Below are 20,600 nucleotides of genomic sequence, written 5' to 3' on the forward strand. Positions count from 1 at the left end.
TTCTCTACTAGTGGCTATATTACTATGACTGTTCTAGCCCTATTTGTCTATCTGGTTGTTCTATCCTTAGTAGTTACTAGTCCCTATATTCTTTTTATCGCTATTTAATAATTTATTCTATCCCTTATTATTCTAAGATTATCTAGTGGCTTAGAGCTATTATTTCTTTTTATCTAATTATATAGTTTAGATTTATTATGGTTATCTCTGCTGCCTGCTGCTATAGTAGTCTTATAAGATATATCCTAGCTTTCTATACTTAAAATATAGTCTATTCTTTTTTTATTATTTTTATTCCTTATTAGGGAGTCTAGTAGCGTCTAGCTCTATTAGTCTTGGTCTATATAGGTCGTTCTGTTGGTTATTCTATTATCGGCTTTGGTTAGCACTCTATCTTAGCCTAAACTATTACCCTTAGTTACTTCCTGGTTGATAGTTCTATCGCTAGTGCTCTACTTATTTCTTTTCTATTTATTGATCCTAGAACTAGTTGTTAATATATAATGATATTAATTAATTTACTTGTCAGCAATTCAGGCAGATTGTGTGCCTGGATTCCTGGGATGAAAAGTGGCCCTTTTTGATCCAAAGGTTATGCTGACTAATTCATCCCGCGATCAAACATTTCCGTTGCGAAATGAATGATATGGTTTTGATCTGATCTATCAGATCAAAGATGATCTTCTCTCGTCCGAGAAGATCCGCAACCCGAGCCCCGTTGTTAGGATCAATGGTTGCAAGATGAGATGAAAGGACTCGATTATTTCGGATTCCGTAGCCCTTTCGTCCCATATCCTGAGACCTTTGGTCTCATGTTTGTTTAGTCTAAAGTTCTATAAAACCTGATCTTACCCCTTAGCTAGTTTAGCATCGAATTCAATCGTTTTTGGATCAGTTGTATCTTTGTTTGATTCTTTCCTTCCATTCCATCCTAAGTTCGGATCCAGCTTGGTCGTATGTCATTCCATCTGATCCGTGTTGTCTGATCTTTTGGTCTTATCTTTACCCTTTCCTCCGAAGGGTTCCCTGTAGCTTGGTGCCCCTGTTCAGCTGACATCCTCTGCGTGACGTCATCACCTTTGGTCCTGTCTTCCCCACGCTGAAATTACTTATAGTATCTGGTCGATCTATTAATACCAATTTATCCTTAAGATTAGGCTTAAGACTATAAATAAAAGGTAGAATTAAGATATAGTTATCCTATCTAAGTGTGGCTATGATCTATATATACTTGGAGATATACTTAGATACCGATCTAGTCTGTCTGATTTACTGTAGTTTCTATTCTGCGGTCTGTTTGGTGTTAATATCACCGAAGGTATATTCTAGGTACTTATATAGGTTTGTGTAACTGGTAAAGATTGTAGTAGTAGTCTTGGACTAGTTACTTTAATCTTTCTTATAGTATTTATATATATAAGGTTTGAGCTATTCCTATGTTTATCTATATAGGTAGATTAAGATAAAGATGACTTTGCTTTCTTTACTTAGAAGTTAGGTTTGGTTGGTGTTGAGGTATATATCTATTTAGATAAGGAAGCCCTAAAGCTTTGCTTTGTTACTATTGAAGTTATCTGTCTTAGGTAACTTAGGTATAGTAGGTTGTGCCGATTCTTGGATACTATTCTGATTAAGTTATTCTGCGATACTTTGGAATTATTCCTAAGCTAAGTTACCGAACTAGCTAGTGTTTACTTCTAGGGTATCTATATTTTTCTTTAGCTTAAGGATTTGTTATTGGAGCTATTGAATCTTCTAATTATATTTATTGTCGGAGTTAATATCTATCTTAGACTGAGTTATGGGTGGTATAAGTACTGTCTTACCCTTTAAGTTACTATCTTATAAAGATATAATACTAAGATTATAATTATAGTAGATAGGGCAATTATTATATTATAAAGTAACTGTTAAGTAATATAAGTATGCTCTTGTCTATCGAGTTACTTACCGTAAGCTGTTATCCTGTAACTATGCTGTTACTATCGCTAGGCCTTACACAGGTTTGAGTCTTTAGGGATCCTTGTATAGTAATACTTGAATCAGGGAATCCACTAGTAAGTCAGTTATAAGTGAGGCTATCATAAGTGAGCTCCTAAGCTAGTTGAGGTTTGTCTTCAAGGGTTCGATTATAATTAAGTAAACTATTAATCTGATTTATACTATAGGTCTTAATAACAATAGAGTAATAATCGCGAAGAACTAAATACATGATGGGTAAAGAGTGTCCTTATATATCTAGTCCTCCTAGTCATCCTGTCCTCTTATTAGGACAGGTCTGTTCTGCTGTTAGGTCCGTTCCTGCTGTCAGGTCCGTTCCTGCTGTCAGGTCCGTTCCGTCTGAACGGACAGGATCTATTGTTGGAATAGATCCGCGGTTATGTGTCATGGGGCCGGAAGTAGCCTCTCATACACCGTCCTTCCCGTATGTGGAGTATATGTTGTAACGGTGAGTAACAGGCCATATTTGGCTCCCGTTGGCGCCTCAGGCACTATCGTAGCCCTGCGCCCCTTTTGGCTGTGCGTCTGTTATGGCTGGTCGTCCGTACTTAGCCCGACCGCCAACTGATTGGGTTATAACTGCTCCTAGGAGACCTCCCTGTAGTAGGTCCGTAACAATTTATATATATTTAACTATTACTAATTCCTAGTCTATTAACATAATTCCTAGTCGGACTATGTATCTGGCCGGGTTGCGTACCCTATCTAAAATTATGTCTTTCTATCTATCTATCTAATTTAAACATCTACTATACTACTAAAGTGTAATATTTCGGCCGAAAAAAGACCAGCTAAGAGGGCAGGGTCTTATTAGCCCTATAGGCTATTTAAAAGTACTAAGTTAAGTCTCTTTGTATAGCAGCTAGGCTATTTAGTATATCTAAGTCCACATTATATAATTATATATAGGGTACGGAGGTCGGTCCGGGAAGTTCTCGCCAGAAATTATAATTTCTTTTTCTTGATATATTACCGGCGCTGTATGTCAGGTGTATAGCCTGCTGTATATAGGATGTATTGCCGTGTTACGTACTAGGCTAAATATTGCTTATAACACCCGTGGACACGTAGATCTTTATCTTTTACCCCGCCTATAGTCCGTACACCCCTTCACACTTTTATCCTACCTACACAGCTACACTTTTGTCCCACCTATATAGCTACAATGTAGACCAATATTGCGCAACGTGCTGTCATTGTACACCTAAGGGCCTAAGGACATACCCCTAAGGAGATCAGTGAATTTATGAATATTCCACGGCGTACTATAGGAGACATATGGAACCGTGCACTCGAACGAGGTTTTCAGCCGAATCAGCGACCATTCAATATATCAGATGAAATGTTAGCTGATAAAGCACGTTCTGGGCGTCCATCTAAGCAAACAGATGAGATTAAAACCACACTTAGGGCGAAAATCTGTGTAGACCGCTATAGGCGTAAGAAAACATGTGAACAGCTAGCTGCAGAGCTACGCAGTGAATCAGGTTAGTTATTCTAAGATTTGATATTTTATTTAGTGTGTTATTTAATATGTTATTTAGTATAATATTTGATGTGTTACTTGGTGTGTTACTCGGTGTGTTATTTGATATATTATCTCATATGTTATTTGATATGTTATTTCCTCTAATATTTCTTCTATAATTAGGGATTAATATATCAAAAACAACAGTTTGGCATGTACTACGAAAAATTGGCCTACGAAAAACAAAGCCTACACGTAAGCCTGGGCTTGCCGCTAAGCAGAAAAAACAACGTCTTGAATGGTGTTTAAAACACGCCCATTGGACTATAGAAGACTGGAAGAATGTGATTTGGACTGATGAAACTGCGGTTGTTTTATTACACCGTCGGGGTGGATATCGTGTATGGCGTACTTCTAGTGAGCGGTTCGTCCGAAGCTGTATTCGAGAACGTTGGAAGGGGGCCTCTGAGTTCATGTTTTGGGGTGCTTTTTCTTATGATCAGAAGGGCCCCTGTCATTGTTGGGTACCTGAAACTATAGCCCAAAAGCGTGAAGCAGAACACCAAATCGCCGAATGGAATACTGAATTAGAGCCTATTATGCGTGCAGAATGGGAGCTTAATTCAGGTATACAGCGATTAGGGCTACGCAATAAGCCTGGAAGACAACCTCAGTGGAGATGGACTCAGAAGAATGGAAAGCTTGCACGCAATTCGAAAGGTGGAATCGATTGGTACCGATACAAAACCGTGATTTTAGCCCCAAAACTACTTCCATTCGCCCAAGAATGTGCTCGAATTCGAACGAAAACAATAGTTCAAGAGGATAAAGCACCAGCCCATTCACATCACTACCAACAGCGTATATTTGATATAATGGGGGTCCAACGAATGATCTGGCCTGGAAATTCGCCTAATCTAAATATGATTGAACCTGCATGGCCTTGGATGAAGAGATACACTACGCGAAAAGGAGCACCTAAATCGCGTAAAGAAGGGATTAAAGTATGGGAGGCTGTGTGGCGTGATCTACCACAGGCGCAAATTCAAGCTTGGATTGAACGTATACCGTGGCATATACAGCAAGTTATTAGACTAGAAGGGGGCAACGAATACGGTGAGGGGCGTGATAAATTAGGTGAAGTAGCCCCTAGCGGGTTAGGTGATAACGCCTATAACAGCGGCAGCGGCAACGACAGCGACAGCGACAGCGACAGCAATATATGGGAAGATATGTGAATATTTACTGTTTCAAGCTGTTATTATATTTCAGTACTATATATTTCCGTTTTATATACATCTTGATTACGCGATATATTTCAATATTTACTGTATATAGCCTAGTGTGAGAAAAAGAAATTATAATTTCTGGCGAGAACTTTCCGGACCGACCTCTGTATATAATCTTATATTGATATATGTCTAAATGGCTATAAATTAACCTAGTTAGAAGAGGATTTGCTTACTGAATAGATTATCTCTATTAATACCTATGGAACTATACCTAGGCTAGCTACTAAGATATAGCTAATATTCTATTAGCTACACATAGTAGCCACCCCCTACCTACAGTCAGCAAGAATTAGCCATCAACCTTTATAAATCAACATAAAGAGATTCGGATATACTTCTCTAGGCAATATGACTACTAATATGCCCTTAAGGAAGGCCCTAAATCAATCAAAGCATAGTTTATAGCTATACAACATATCATTGATAAGAATTAGACTTCTCCAAAACCCAATTTGAGTCTAAGGTATGGACCCAAGACCCAACCCCCAGCACCTAAAAACCCAACCCAACCCAAGACCCAAGCTGGGTACCCAATGGGTACCCAGAAGAACCCAATTTTACATAAAAAAGAGGTCTTGGCGTACATAACTCTGCTCAGTCATCAATTTAAAATACTGTTTTTTACATGTGTTTTACATTTGTTTTGGTTTGTCTATTAGAATCTTTATATCTTTACATGTAGCTATAGGGAATTTTAAATATCTATCTTAGAAATAGATGTTAAAAAGTAAGGTCTTATATTAATTACCAGTAATAATAATAGACTTCTCATTTAAATATAGTATTTATATATAGTAGGAAAAAATGGTATAAAAATACTATAAGTAGCTTATAGAAATATATATTTACATGTTGTGGAGGTAGTAGATCTTTTAGGTACATGCCCTGAAAAGTACTACTTTTTTATTTTTAAGCTAATTTAGTGTTTCTTAATATCAAATTAAAGCTTAAGTTCTATATTTTAATATAATCTTTTATTAAATTAGAGAAGATAGTCTATATAAAATAGAGGACTAAACTAAAGAAGCCTGGGTAAAATTTTTTGGAAGATTTTTAACGGAATTAGGGTAGGATTGGGTAATCCTTAGGTTTTCTTGGGTCTCCTTAGGTTTTTGTGGGGAATTCTTGGGTTTTCTTGGGTTTTCTTAGGTAATTCTTAGGTAATTCTTGGGTTTTCTTGGGTAATTTTTGGGTTTTCGAAGGTTTTCTTAGGTCCTGTTGGGTCTTATTAGGTTTAAAATTTAATATTATTTATTAAGATATATATATGTTTATTAAATATATTAGAATTTATTATTTCTGATCTTTAATCTGCTATACTTCCTACCTATTCCTTATACTTATTATCCTTTTTTATTATTCTTATTTACCTAATATCTTAAAGCTAATATTCTGGTTTCTAATCATCTATCTACCTATTATTAACAAGTTATAATAGAGAAGAGTTAGAGACTACTATTCTTCTTTTTTTAACTATCTCTAACTATCTTATTATCTAACTATCTAATAGCCAGACCATACTATTAAGCTTTAATAATTATATATTCCTCTAACCAGATATACCTCCTTCTCCTCTACCCTTTACCTATATTAGACCTAACCAAAGAAAAGCCTATTTCCTCTATAATATAGTAGAGTATACTAAATAGATTAACTAAATAGATTAAGTAGTAGCTATAAACTGATTATAGGAGGAAAAGTAAGATCCACTAGGACATAGCCCACTAGGCCCTAATTTAGAATAATTTCCATCAGATTACCTAAATTATAGATAGTATACCAAAGGTTATATATAAATAGTATAATAAGGTTCTTAAGTATACTTACTCTGTCTGTTAAAATAGCTACTAAGGTATATTAACCATAGCTAAGTACCTAAAAACTATAAGCTACTAAAACTCTATAAGACAGAGGGAGAAGATTACTAGTTTTCTTAGAAGCAAGATATATTTTAATAGAGATAATATATACAGATAATATTTTAGGCACCAAAAAAGCTCTGATTACAGATAATATTTTAGGCACAAAAAAAAGCTCTGATTAAGATAGTGTTTTATGTATAAAAGAGAAGCTTAATCATTAGGAAAATTAACTCCTAAGAAATTAACTAACTATTCTATCAATTTTATTTAATTAGGAAGATAAGCTATCTACTACTCCTACTTCTTTCTTATAGCTAGGCTAGGAGGAAGAAATCTTATAATTTCTTACTATTAATCAGCTTCCTTTCTATCTTATTAAACATCTAACTTTTTATAGTCTGATTTATAAGACTTACTTTTTACTATTATCTCTAATAATCCTATCTATAAATATAATTTATTAGCGACTATAAGATCTAGTTACAAACTACCAGAGCTCCATCTTTATCTTCTACTATCTAGCTTAAAATTTTTAATTATACTTAATTACTAGACTTCTCTATTTTTATAAGTATTTTTAGCTATAACTAGCTATTTTATTAATATAGATTAGATCTATTAGAAGGTACTTTTTGGTTTTAAACCACTCTCTGGGTTATATACTGGTCTAAATCTTAGTAATATTCTTCTTAAAATATTTAAAGAATATAAGATTATAAATTAAATATTTAGAATTATAATAGATAATATATTAAATAATAAGATAATATTTATCTTAATATTTATTTTAATATATTAACTTAAATATATATATCTTAATAATAATATTTATAGAATATTACTAATAATATTTTAAATAATTAGACTATGATTGATATACTTTAGTAAGCCTTATCTAATAATATTAATATTATCCAGACACCTTATCTTACCTATATTATTTAGCTTAGCCTTAACCAGCTTCTGGATTATCTAAAGGTAGCCTCTCTAAATAAGACTACCCAGACTAAGTAGACTAAGAAGTAAGTACTTATTACTAAGGATAATATAAAGTGCTAGAGGTATAGGATTTCTATTATCCTAAATAAGATATACTATCTTATAATCTATATTTATATAAGCCTCTAATACCATAATATATTTATTTATCTTCAAAAAAAGGAACCAAAGGTTATCCTGATATAAGATATATAGACTTAGTAGAACTTAATCTTCCTAATACTTTATTAAGTAAACCGGCTTTATGCTTTCTTCCTACTATTTTATCTAGAGTATGATTATAAAGAAATACTTTTAACTCTAGAGGAGTAGCACTAAATTAACTATCTACTCTATCTTACTAAGCCCTTCTTTAAATATATAACTAAGCTTTTAAAGATATAGGATATAACTATATATCTGTCAGCAATTCAGACTGATTCTCTGCCTGAATTCCTGGGACCAAAAGTGGCTCTTTTGGTCTAAAGATTGTGCTGACTAATTCATCCCGCGATCAAACATTTTGTTGCGGAATGAATGGCTATTGTTTTGATCTGATCCATCAGATCAAAGATCATCTTCTCTCGTCCGAGAAGATTCGCAACCCGAACCCCGTTGTTGAGATCAATGGTTACAAGATGAGATGAAAGACTTGATCATTTCGGATTCCGTGGATCTTTCATCCCATGTTCTAAGACCTTTGGTCTTATGTTTATCTGTTTAGTCTAATGTTCTATAAAACCTGATCTTACCCCTTAGTTAGTGGAGCATCGAATTCAATCTTTTTGGGATCAGTAGTATCTTTGTTTGATTCTTTCCTTCCATTCCATCCTAAGTTTGGATCCAGCTTGGTTGTATGTCATTCCATCTGATCCGTGTTGTCTGATCTTTTGGTCTTATCTTTACCCTTTCCTCCTAAGTCCCCTGTAACTTGGTATCCCCTGTTCAGCTGACATCCTCTGCGTGACGTCATCACCTTTGGTCTGTCCCCGACACGCTGAAAGTAAGATACTTTATATAGGTTGTTGTTATCTATAGATACTATAAACTAAGGTGATTGGTAATAATAGTGGTCTTTATATTGTTCTTAAGGTAACAGTCCTATAGCTATAGGGCTTCCTTAATAGTAAATAGCTCTTTTTCTTATATAGGGTAGTTTAATTCTACCCTATTTAGCTTTTGCCTATTATATATAATTAGATGTAGAATACTATTTTTATCTATCTGTATAAGCTTTAACCTAAGTGCCTATTCTGATATATCTATCTTAATCATAAAGGGTTTTGCTAAGTCCGGCTAGACTAGCATAGAGGCTATGGTTATTAACTTCTTTAGCTCTCAGAAGGAGACCTTGGTAGCTACTATCCAGTAAACACGGCGAAAGCATTTGGTATATAGCTTAACATCCTGTTCCTTTAACAATTTATATATATATATATAAGAAATCTTTAATAAACCGATAATAGTATATAGCAAGCCCGATAAACTGTTATACTTTATATATATTCTTCGGTCTGGGCCAATTCTGGATAGCCTTAACCTTCGCTAGTACAGCTGATATTATACTATTCCTAATAAAGAACCTATAGAATTTAACTTCTATAGACATAAGGTCATACTTTGCTAGTATTATATATAGCTAATACTTATACAGCAATTCTAATACTTTTAATAAGTATTTATAGTGTTCTTCCTTTATCTTTAAGAAGATTAGTATATTATCCAGATATATAATAATAAACTATCCTAGATAGGGATATACTATATTATTTATAATTATCTAGAATATGGTAGATATATTATATAATCTAAACGGTATTACCAACCACTTATATTTACCCTAAATTATATTTTTCAGCGTATCGGGGACAGACCAAAGGTAATGACATCACGCAGAGGATATCAGCTGAACAGGGAATACCAAGTTACAGGGGACTTAGGAGGAAAGGGTAAAGATAAGACCAAAAGATCAGACAACACAGATCAGATGGAATGACATACGACCAAGCTAGATCTAAACTTAGGATAGAATGGAAGGAAAGAATCAAACAAAGATACTACTGATCCCAAAAAGATTGTATTTGATGCTCAACTAACTAAGGGGTAAGATCAGGTTTTATAGAACATTAGACTAAACAGATAAACATAAGACCAAAGGTCTTAGAACATGGGATGAAAGATCCACAGAATCCGAAATGATCAAGTCTTTCATCTCATCTTGTAACCATTGATCTCAACAACGGGGTTCGGGTTGCGAATCTTCTCGGACGAGAGAAGATGATCTTTGATCTGATAGATCAGATCAAAACAATAGCCATTCATTCCGCAACAAAATGTTTGATCGCGGGATAAATTAGTCAGCACAATCTTTAGACCAAAAGAGCCACTTTTGGTCCCAGGAATTCAGACAGAGAATCAGCCTGAATTGCTGACAATTATAGTAACTAAGTAAGGTATATATCTTAAGGTCACCACTATAATCACTAGACAGTAGGTTAAGGTTTTAATTAACTTAGAAGTATATAGAAACTTTATAAATCTATAATATAACCAAAGGCTATAACTATAGGTTAAAGAAAAAGAACAACTATAGCTAATTATTAGGCTTAACAAAGAAAGACTTAGTAAGAGACTTATCCTAGAGACCAAGCCTATAGAAATAATTATAGATAAACATAAAGAAAACATCAAATTCAATATAACTAAGCTAGATATATATAATATTATCCTTAGAATACTATAGTTAAAACAGTATAATCTAATAATCCAATAGAAAACTAGAGCGATCAGATTTAATAACTATAAATATATAAAAACCATAACAATAAGAAAATACTAAAAAGAACCTAGAAAAGAAGCAGATACCTATAAGAACACTTAGATAGAGAACCCTAATATAGTCACTCAGCTATAAGACAAGGCCTACTAGATCATAGATATAAGTATTATCACTATAATAAAACAGCAACCTAATATAACAGATAATAAGCTTAAAGAATATATCATAATAGCTTACAAAGAGCAAACCCTCTATACAACAAAGGAAGGAATACCATAGATACCCAAAGAGTACCAAGACTTTAAGGATATATTTATACCACCACCAGAAGACCAGCTACCAGAGTATAGACCTTTTAATCATAAGATTAGAATTCAAAAAGATAAAGAACCAATATTTAAACCTATCTACTAGTTATTAGAAAGAGAGTAATAAATACTTAAGAAATATATCAAAAAAAATCTATAAAAAGGATATATCAGAAAATCAGTATCCTTAGCAGGATACCCTATCTTATTTATATCTAAGAAAAGAGGAGAACTTTGACTTTATATAGATTATCAATATTTAAATTTAATTACTATTAAAGATTAATATCTACTATCTTTAATCTAAGAAATCTAAGACTAACTTATAGAAGCAAAGTACTTTATAAAGTATAATATCACTAATATCTATAACTAATTAAGGATTAAAGTAGGAGGTAAATAGAAAATATTAGATAAACCTAGGACACTTTAAATATATAATAATATCTTTTAGGCTAACTAATATATTAGTATTATTCTAGTAATTTATAAATACTATATTAAAAGGATACTTAGATATATTTAGTAGTATATCTAGATAATATTTTAGTTTACTCTAAAATAATAAAGGAATATATAAAATATGATAGGATTATTGTCAGCAATTCAGGCTGATTCTCTGCCTGAATTCCTGGGACCAAAAGTGGCTCTTTTGGTCTAAAGATTGTGCTGACTAATTCATCCCGCGATCAAGCATTTTGTTACGGAATGAATGGCTATTGTTTTGATCTGATCCATCAGATCAAAGATCATCTTCTCTCGTCTGAGAAGATTCGCAACCCGAACCCTGTTGCTGAGATCAATGGTTACAAGATGAGATGAAAGACTTGATCATTTCGGATTCTGTGGATCTTTCATCCCATGTTCTGAGACCTTTGGTCTTATGTTTATCTGTTTAGTCTAATGTTCTATAAAACCTGATCTTACCCCTTAGTTAGTTGGGCATCGAATTCAATCTTTTTGGGATCAGTAGTATCTTTGTTTGATTCTTTCCTTCTATTCCATCCTAAGTTTAGATCCAGCTTGGTCGTATGTCATTCCATCTGATCCGTGTTGTCTGATCTTTTGGTCTTATCTTTACCCTTTCCTCCCAAGTCCCTATAACTTGGTATCCCCTGTTCAGCTGATATCCTCTATGTGACATCATCACCTTTGGTCTGTCCCCGACACGCTAAAAATTATACTATAATAACTTTAAGCAGCTAAAATAATACTTAAGTTAAAAAAATATAAGTTTTATACTAAAAAACAGGATTCTTAGGATATATAATCACTAAGGAAGGATTCAGTATAGAAGAAAAAAAAGTCAGAAGTATCATAGAATAGCCTATACCTATATATATAAAAGATATCTAATAGTTCTTAAGACTCTATAATTATTACCAAAGAAGTATAGATAGCTTTGAAAAAATCACGGAGGCCTTAACTAAGTTAACCAAAAAGGATATACTATAGGAGTAGAGTAATAAGATATAAGGAGTATTTAATATACTTAAGAAGAAATTTAAGGAACAACTAATTATAGGAAGATTTAACCTAGAAAATCTAATTACTATAGAAACTAATATATTAGACTATATACTTAGAGTAAAGCTAGTATAGACTAAGATACTACTAAGTAGTAGTAAGAGATAACAGACTATTATATTCTGGTCTAGAAAAATAATACTAGCGGAAATAAACTATAATATATATAATAAGGAGCTCCTAGTAATTATTAGTATATTTAAAGTATAGAGATCTTATCTAAAAGAAGCAAAATATTAGGTTTTAGTTAAATCGGACTCTAAGAATCTTATATACTTTATAATAATAAAAATATTAATAAAATAATAAGTCAGATAGATAGAAATATTATTATAGATTGATTATAGAATCAAATATACTAAGGGTATAGAAAATATAACAGCAGATATATTTAGTAGGAGACCTAACTATAAAGAAGATACTAAGAAAGCTATACTAGCTATTCTAAAAAGAGATAGGGAAGGAAACCTTATATATAACTATCAGATACTTATAGTAATAACATATAGTATTAATAATAAGTAGCTTAAGAAAATCAAAAAATCAATAGAAAATAATAAATAACTATAGAATATTATATAGTTAGCAGAAGATAAACAAACATAAAAAGATAGACTTATATAGATCTACAGACTTATATATATTCCAAAAGATCTACAGAAGGAAGTTATCTAGAAGCACTACAACTTACTAATATATAGATACCTAGGTATCAAGAAAATAATTAAATATATTTTGCGAAATTACTACCTACTAAATATATATCGAAAGGTTAGAAATTATATCAGAAACTACAATATATATTTACAAAACAAACCTACTTAACACTTACCATATAGAGAAATACAAAATAAAGAAGTACCTATATAGCTATAGGAGTAGATCACAATAGACTTTATCACTAAGCTACCAGAGACAGAGGAGTAATATAATATAATTATTATTATTATTAACCGACTTACTAAATTCATATATATATTATCTATGTTAGAAACTATAACAGCGGAAGGGATTACAAAGATACTGATATACTATATCTTTATAAACCACAAATTACCTTAAAAGATCACCTTGGATCGAGACAAGCTGTTTATATCAAAATTCTAGTAATTAGTGGCGAACCAACTAGGTATTGATCATAGACTTTTAACAGCCTACTACCTGTAGACTAACAGATAGACCAAATAGGTTAACCAAATACTAGAACAGTATCTAAGATACTATATGAACTACCAGCAAGACAACTAGGCAGAACTATTACCTATTATATAATTCGCATATAACAACACCATATATATAACTACCGGATTATCGCCATTCTTCGCAAATTACAGAAGAAACCTAACACTTATCGATAAACCCATTAGGGAACACACAGTGGTACTAGAGGCGCAAGAATAAGTAGAAAACATCAAGAACCTATACCAATAAATAGTTAGAGATATCAAGTTCTTTAATCACCAGATAAAGATATATATCAACCAGAGACATATACCTAGACTAGATATAAAGCCAGACAATAAGGCCTACTTACTACAACAAAATATCAAGACAAAACAACCAAGTAAGAAACTAGACCATAAATGTCTAGGACCATTTACCATCGACAAAAAAACTAGACCTATGAACTACCGACTACATCTACCGGAAAGCATAAAATAAGTTCACCCAGTATTTTATATCTTATTATTAGAACCAGCACCAGAAAATACAGAAAACGCCACAGAAGTTGAAATCGAAAATGCTAGCGAAGAAGAGTATGAAGTTAAAGAAATCCTAGTAGACCAATAGTATAACAATCAGTAATAACTCCTAGTGAAATAGTAAGGTTATTCTACCTTAGAAAATACATAGGAACCTATTAAGAACTTAACTAGCTGTTACTAATTAGTAAGATAGTACTACACATAGACAAAGAGAACCCCTACAGGACAGAACATAAGAAAGCGTCAAAATTAATACTATCCAAAGAAAAACTAGGATCCACCAATATAATCATCTACGTCAGAGTAGGATTATCACTAGCATAAGTTACCGTAAGAACCTGGTTATTAATAACCGGAAGAGTAGTTTTGTTAAAACCAGTAGCGGCACTAGAAGACTCTGCTTTATATTCTTTATAACAATCGACCTCGATATATTCCTTTTTAAGACGCTTAATCTCTTCTTTTTTATAACGCTTAAGCTCTTTGAGTTAAGCTATTTCTTTATACTCACAAGCAATAAAGTCGCCAGCACGCTTCCTTAACAAATTCTCTTATTTCCGGATCCGACGAAGTTTGGTGATGATTTCAGCCTAAGCCTTAAGGAACTTCTTCTCTTGGTTTCTAAGGGCGCCCTATAACCTTAGGAGGCGGCGCTATTCAGAATTAGTAAAAGCCTTCTCGGGTATTTCACACCTAGTACCGCGACCTACGCGGATATGGTATGAATAACTCTTTAAATAGTCGGAACGAATATAAACATAGTAAAGATAAGTATAATAAACATATAGGGTCAAGGACTTGAAACCTTTATCCTCGATTAATTGATAGAGTTTATAACTAGATACTCTAGAGGAAGGTATGGTTAGCAAAATATGGGAAGAACAGAAAAGTAAGGAACTTACCTACCGGAGGGGGCTTATATGTTTAAAAATAAATCAAAAGGACTTTGGAGACTAAAGACCTAAAAGAGGGGGATGGTATTATAGACCTACCATAGAGAGGTCTCCTAGGAGCAGTTATAACCCAATCAGTTGGCGGTTAGGCTAAGTATAGACAACCAGCCATAACAGATATACAGCCAAAAGGGGCATAGGGCTATAATAGTGCCTAAGGCGCTAATAGGAGCCAAATATAGTCTATTACTTACTATTATAATATATACTCCATATATAGGAAGGATAATATATAAGAGGCCACTTCCGGCCCTATGACATATAACCATAGATCTATTCTAATAATAGATCCTGTCCGTTCAGATAGAACGGACCTAACAGCAGGAACAGACCTAACAGTAGGAACGGACCTATCCTAATAAAAGGACAGGATGACCAGGAGGACTAGATATATAAGGACACTCTTTACCTACTATATATTTAGTTCTTCGCAATTATTACTCTATTGTTATTGAGACCTACAATACAAATCAGATTAACAGTTTACTTGATCACAATCAAACCCTTAAAGACAAACCTCAACTAGCTTAGGAGCTTACTTATGATAGCCTCACTCGTGACTGACTTGCTAGCGGATTCCCTGATTTAAGCATTACCGTACAAGGATCCCTAAAGACTCGAACCTGTGTAAGGCCTAGCGATGGTAACGGCACGGTTGCAGGATAACGGCTTACGGTAAGTAACTCGACGGACAAGAGCATACTCACGTTGCTTGACAGCCAGTTTGTAACATAAATAACTAAGAGTACTCTATATATATAACTATTTAAGACCCTATAGATAGCCTCTTTCCTAAACTTAATATAAATTATTTAGCTTAAAGTAATATGAACTTTTACTAAACTTACTCTAAAGCTTTATATATTCTAATAGTTTATAAATTATAAGAATAATTTTGTATATTAGATACTTTTAAATTTTTATTCTAAAAAAAGTTTATATATTAAGATATTTATTAGATAATATCTTTTTTTATTTTTAAGATTTAGTAATCTTATATTAAAATTAATAACTTAATTTTTTATATTCTTTATCTCTTTATTTTATATAATATATTAATCTAATATATTTATTATATCTAATAGTCTTAAATAAAATATAGTAAATAAGCTTTACAAAGGAATAATATAGATTAATAAAGTATATATTATTTATATTTTTAAGAGATAAAATACTTTATATATATAATTAAAGTTATATAAATTTATAGATTAGATAAATAAATCTTTAGGTAGAATCTAGTTAATTATATAGAAAATTAATAATATATAAATAGATCTTATTCTTTATTTTATAATTTAATATAATAAATTAGATTTATTAAGATATATATTAATATAATCTCTTTCTTTTAGACTATTCTCTATATTTCTTACTATCTATCTATTAATATTTATATAATATTGAATATTCTTAAATCTTACTTTTAGTTTAGGATTACTATAAGATCTTAATAAAGGAGGTCTAAGTAAATATATACTAATATAAATCTACTAGTTGTAAAATTCTATCTATGTATATATATATATATATATATATATATATTGATTCGTTTATATAATTAATAGGAGTAATATATCCTATAAGCAAGCAAGCCACTATTCTACCTACTAATATATACTTTATAGTATTATTTAACTAATAATAAAGATAATTAATTAAAATAATATCGATCCTTTCAGCGTGTCGGGGACAGACCAAAGGTGATGACGTCACGCAGAGGATGTCAGCTGAACAGGGGATACCAAGTTACAGGGGACTTGGGAGGAAAGGGTAAAGATAAGACCAAAAGATCAGACAACACGGATCAGATGGAATGACATACGACCAAGCTGGATCCAAACTTAGGATGGAATGGAAGGAAAGAATCAAACAAAGATACTACTGATCCCAAAAAGATTGAATTCGATGCCCAACTAACTAAGGGGTAAGATCAGGTTTTATAGAACATTAGACTAAACAGATAAACATAAGACCAAAGGTCTCAGAACATGGGATGAAAGATCCACAGAATCCGAAATGATCAAGTCTTTCATCTCATCTTGTAACCATTGATCTCAGCAACGGGGTTCGGGTTGCGAATCTTCTCAGACGAGAGAAGATGATCTTTGATCTGATGGATCAGATCAAAACAATAGCCATTCATTCCGCAACAAAATGCTTGATCGCGGGATGAATTAGTCAGCACAATCTTTAGACCAAAAGAGCCACTTTTGGTCCCAGGAATTCAGGCAGAGAATCAGCCTGAATTGCTGACATATCCTAATTAGAACAAGTATTCCTTTTATATCTAATATTTCTATAACTTATATACTTTGGTAGCACTCTCCTAGTAGCCGTTTTTCAAGCTTCCTGCCGCTCTATATCTACTATCTACTCTACTTCTACTATATCCTTCTCCTTTTGTATATACTGGCTTATCTTGCTTATAGTTATTCTACCCTTATTGGCCATCTATCTATTAGGTAGGGTTAGACTTCTCCAAAACCCAATGGACCCAAGACCCAACCCAACCCAACCCAACATTGGGTTGGGTTTGGCTCCAAAACTTAGACCCAAGCCTGGGTTTTGGGTTTTTTCCTTGGACCCAACCCAACCCATAGGTACCCAATTGGGTCCCAAACATAGCAAACATGCCAAGATTTTGCTGTAGCATAAATTATGCATCTTGGCGTTGTATTTTTGGGTATTCCCCTTACAGACCTTTGGGTACTGCGGCTACAGCTTTTTAGAAACTAGCAAAGAAAAGCGTTTTTTAACTAGCTCAATCAATTCTTAACTCAATCTCCTTAATCTACCATTCTATCCATTTTCTCGTCCTGCCTGGTCTGTCCTTTCTCTTCTACCTCCTACAAAGTAAGGTAGGATTCGTCTGAAGCATAGGGTTTTGTGCACAAAAAATAGTTTGTGGGCTGCCAATACTAGCTGTCTCCTAGGCTCCTATTAAAAACTAACAGGCTTTTGTGCACAAAATTTACCTCTGTAGCATCTGACCCTCATCCTCATTCCTCACTCTTCATGCTCACCCTCATTCTTCATGCTCATGCTCGTGCTCGTGCTCGTGCTCATCCTGAAACCTAGACCAGTAAAAACCACCCTTAATAAACACAGGGGTAACATCAAGGCCAAGCTGGGTACGCTCGAAGAAGGAGTTAGCCCCAAACGCAGCACGTTCTGTTAGAACTAGCTTCTCAAAGGCAGCAATGTATAGCTGCTGAGCGTGTTTCCGCCACCTCTGTATAAAACCCCAAGCAGCCACATCGTCATCTCCAAATAAAATGTCAAGCTCTTCTCGTACATCCACCTCGTCCCAGCGCACCTGCCCAACTAGTGCATCTGAAATTGCACCCAGCCGCCCAAGGCGTACAGTTGCTGGGAAAATCTGGTCCATACGCCCTCCAAAAGTGCTATTGGGCAAGCCTGAAGGGGTCTTAGTGCCAGAGTAAAAACTGCGGTGGCAGTGAGATAGGTCACCCCAAGTTCCTGACTCAGCCACATCTAATGTCTGGTGGTCTTCTCCAATACCCACAAACCAAGGTAGGATATTGAGGCGACGTGAAGTAGCAGGGCCAGTAGAGCCGTGTGGCAGGCCAGGTAGGCTAAGGCGCACATCTCCAATAGTACACTTCTGTTTAGACCACGTGTAGCCAAAGTGGTCCTCATCATCTTTAGTCCACATTGTAGGCTGAATCTGTTGTACATAGCCATCTTTTGTATAGCCTCGGAGACGAAGGCGGTCATTCCATTCTCTGATATCCCGATGCATACCAAGGAGCATCTCTGTACAGTTGTTGTCATCCTCCACAGATAGTGCAAGACTACCTTGTAAAGCATTCTGACCACGTCCAGTACGTACGAAATCAGCGATATTCACATCAATATGACGAAAAAACGTAGATTCCCCAGGATAGGTGCTCTTGGTGTAATAAGGAAAGGAGATTAGTCGCCAAGCATGGTCTGGCCGAAAGAACACATAGAATGCATAATAAGCAGGGTCTTGCCGGACAAGCTGCTGGACCAAGCTAAACCACATGTTCCGGGCCCAGCCAATTCGAGGTTTTCCAGGACGGGCACGGTAATGCCAGTCATACATATCAAACTCCTGTAAGATCATAGGCAGGATACCACCAGGATGCTGGCCGTCAAGGTCTTCTGTTAGCCAACTAAAGAGCCCAGTGACTACCACACTACCATCCTTCTTCATTTGCTGGTCCATATGCATAGCTTCAGGGGGCGGGGCCTTGCCAAAGCATCGTTTATATAGCTTCATAAAGGTAAAGGATGACATCTGGGTTGGTTTGGAAACCTTTGGCCTTAGTGGTAGGGCAGTGGCCTCAAAGCGCCAGCCAGACTGAAGATTTCCAATGCTGCCTTTGAACCAAGAAGGGTGCTGCTGCCTCACGGAGTCCCATGAATCTAGCTTCTTGTAAAGGTAGAGAAGCCGTCTATGAGCCTGAGTAATAGCAAAACGATGGTAGATACCTAGCTGCCTGCAGAGAGCATGTGTATGTTTGGGGCATAAGCGTAAGGTGTGGGATTCGTTAGGGCTGCTAGTTTCTCGGCCAATTTTTCTGAGAGCCTGTTTCTTCAATGTATCTGTGGGAAGTACAACATTTTTCTTAGCTGGTATTAAACGCTGGAGAGCAGCCTTTGTGAGAGGACAGCCACATGTAGACATAGGTGGTGTTGTGTGCTTAGCTCGTTTCCGTGGGTGAGGTTGAAAATCATCATCGGCATCACCACTACCTTCACTATCACCATCGCTGTTGCTATCACTATTGCTATTGCTGTCGCTGTCGCCATTTTCATCATTGCTGTTGCCACTGCTGCTGTTGTTGTGATCTTCCTTATCCTTAGCCTGGCTGCTAGAATGGCCTTCTTCTTCTTCATCATCATCATCTTCTTCTTGGCAGCTATTCTTTTGTTGTTTCTTAGGAGTAGGTGGCTGGGTAGTAGGCGCCTCAGAGACCAAGCCTAGTAAAGATTAAAGGTTAAAGGTTAAAACCACATCTTTTAGACTAGGCTCATAGGTAAGAATACATACCTATACTTGGACACACAAACCCATCTATGTCAATTCCTAGCTCCAAGCCTTGTAAGACACTATGGTCTAAGGGCGTAGTGTCTTGGCTTAAGAAGGCATTGGTTAGATCAGCCTGCATGATTCGGCTTTCTTGCCGAATTCCACGTTTGCGAGTAGACCTCCGTGCCACATATGCATTGTTGATGGATGCTCGTGTATGCTCATAGGATATGCCGCTTGTGAGGAATTTGCTGATTTTTCGCTTCATTGTGTCACCTTTGATGCGGAGAAAAAGAGCATTCGCCTGGCCCTCACCCCACTGTGTCTTCGCACGTAGCAGGAGGTTGTCGTTGAATCGGGCCACACCCTGCTGGCTTCTAACCGCGTCACGCGTGATTTTCCATGAGTCGTGGAATGCCTCCACATTCTCTTCATGCTCTCTCCAAAACTCGCCTTGTTCGATGAAATCGTGCAGCTTCTCTAGAGACTTAACTGCTTCGCTAAGGAATGAGTGGGCGTGGTCCTGGATTCTAAGCGCAGCTGGATAGACCTCTTCTGGGGCAAGCGTCTTCATTACCTCAAGAGCTTCTTCCATAGACCTTACTGGCTGTCCACAAAGATCAAGTGTGCTCTTGAATGAGACTTGGAGGGTCCCAGTTCCCTCAGCTAGGGTGTCCATTATGATAGACACAGCAGACACGAT

General features: G+C 34.9%; 1 protein-coding gene across 1 annotated transcript; it reads right to left on the reverse strand.

The window, feature by feature from the left end:
* Window positions 1-17,902: 17,902 nt before the first annotated feature.
* On the reverse strand, window positions 17,903-20,576 carry N7483_001737 (uncharacterized protein; the record flags this gene model as incomplete). Its single annotated transcript, XM_057085174.1, has 2 exons — window positions 17,903-19,848; window positions 19,919-20,576. 2 exons carry the CDS (start codon window positions 20,574-20,576, stop codon window positions 17,903-17,905), a joined length of 2,604 nt encoding a protein of 867 aa, XP_056951323.1.
* Between the last annotated feature and the right edge of the window lie 24 nt (window positions 20,577-20,600).

Source organism: Penicillium malachiteum, assembly GCF_028827825.1.
Source record: "Penicillium malachiteum strain IBT 17515 chromosome Unknown utg000001l:1.0-8184562.0:1.0-8186909.0, whole genome shotgun sequence".
NCBI classification, from domain to species: Eukaryota; Fungi; Ascomycota; class Eurotiomycetes; order Eurotiales; family Aspergillaceae; genus Penicillium; species Penicillium malachiteum.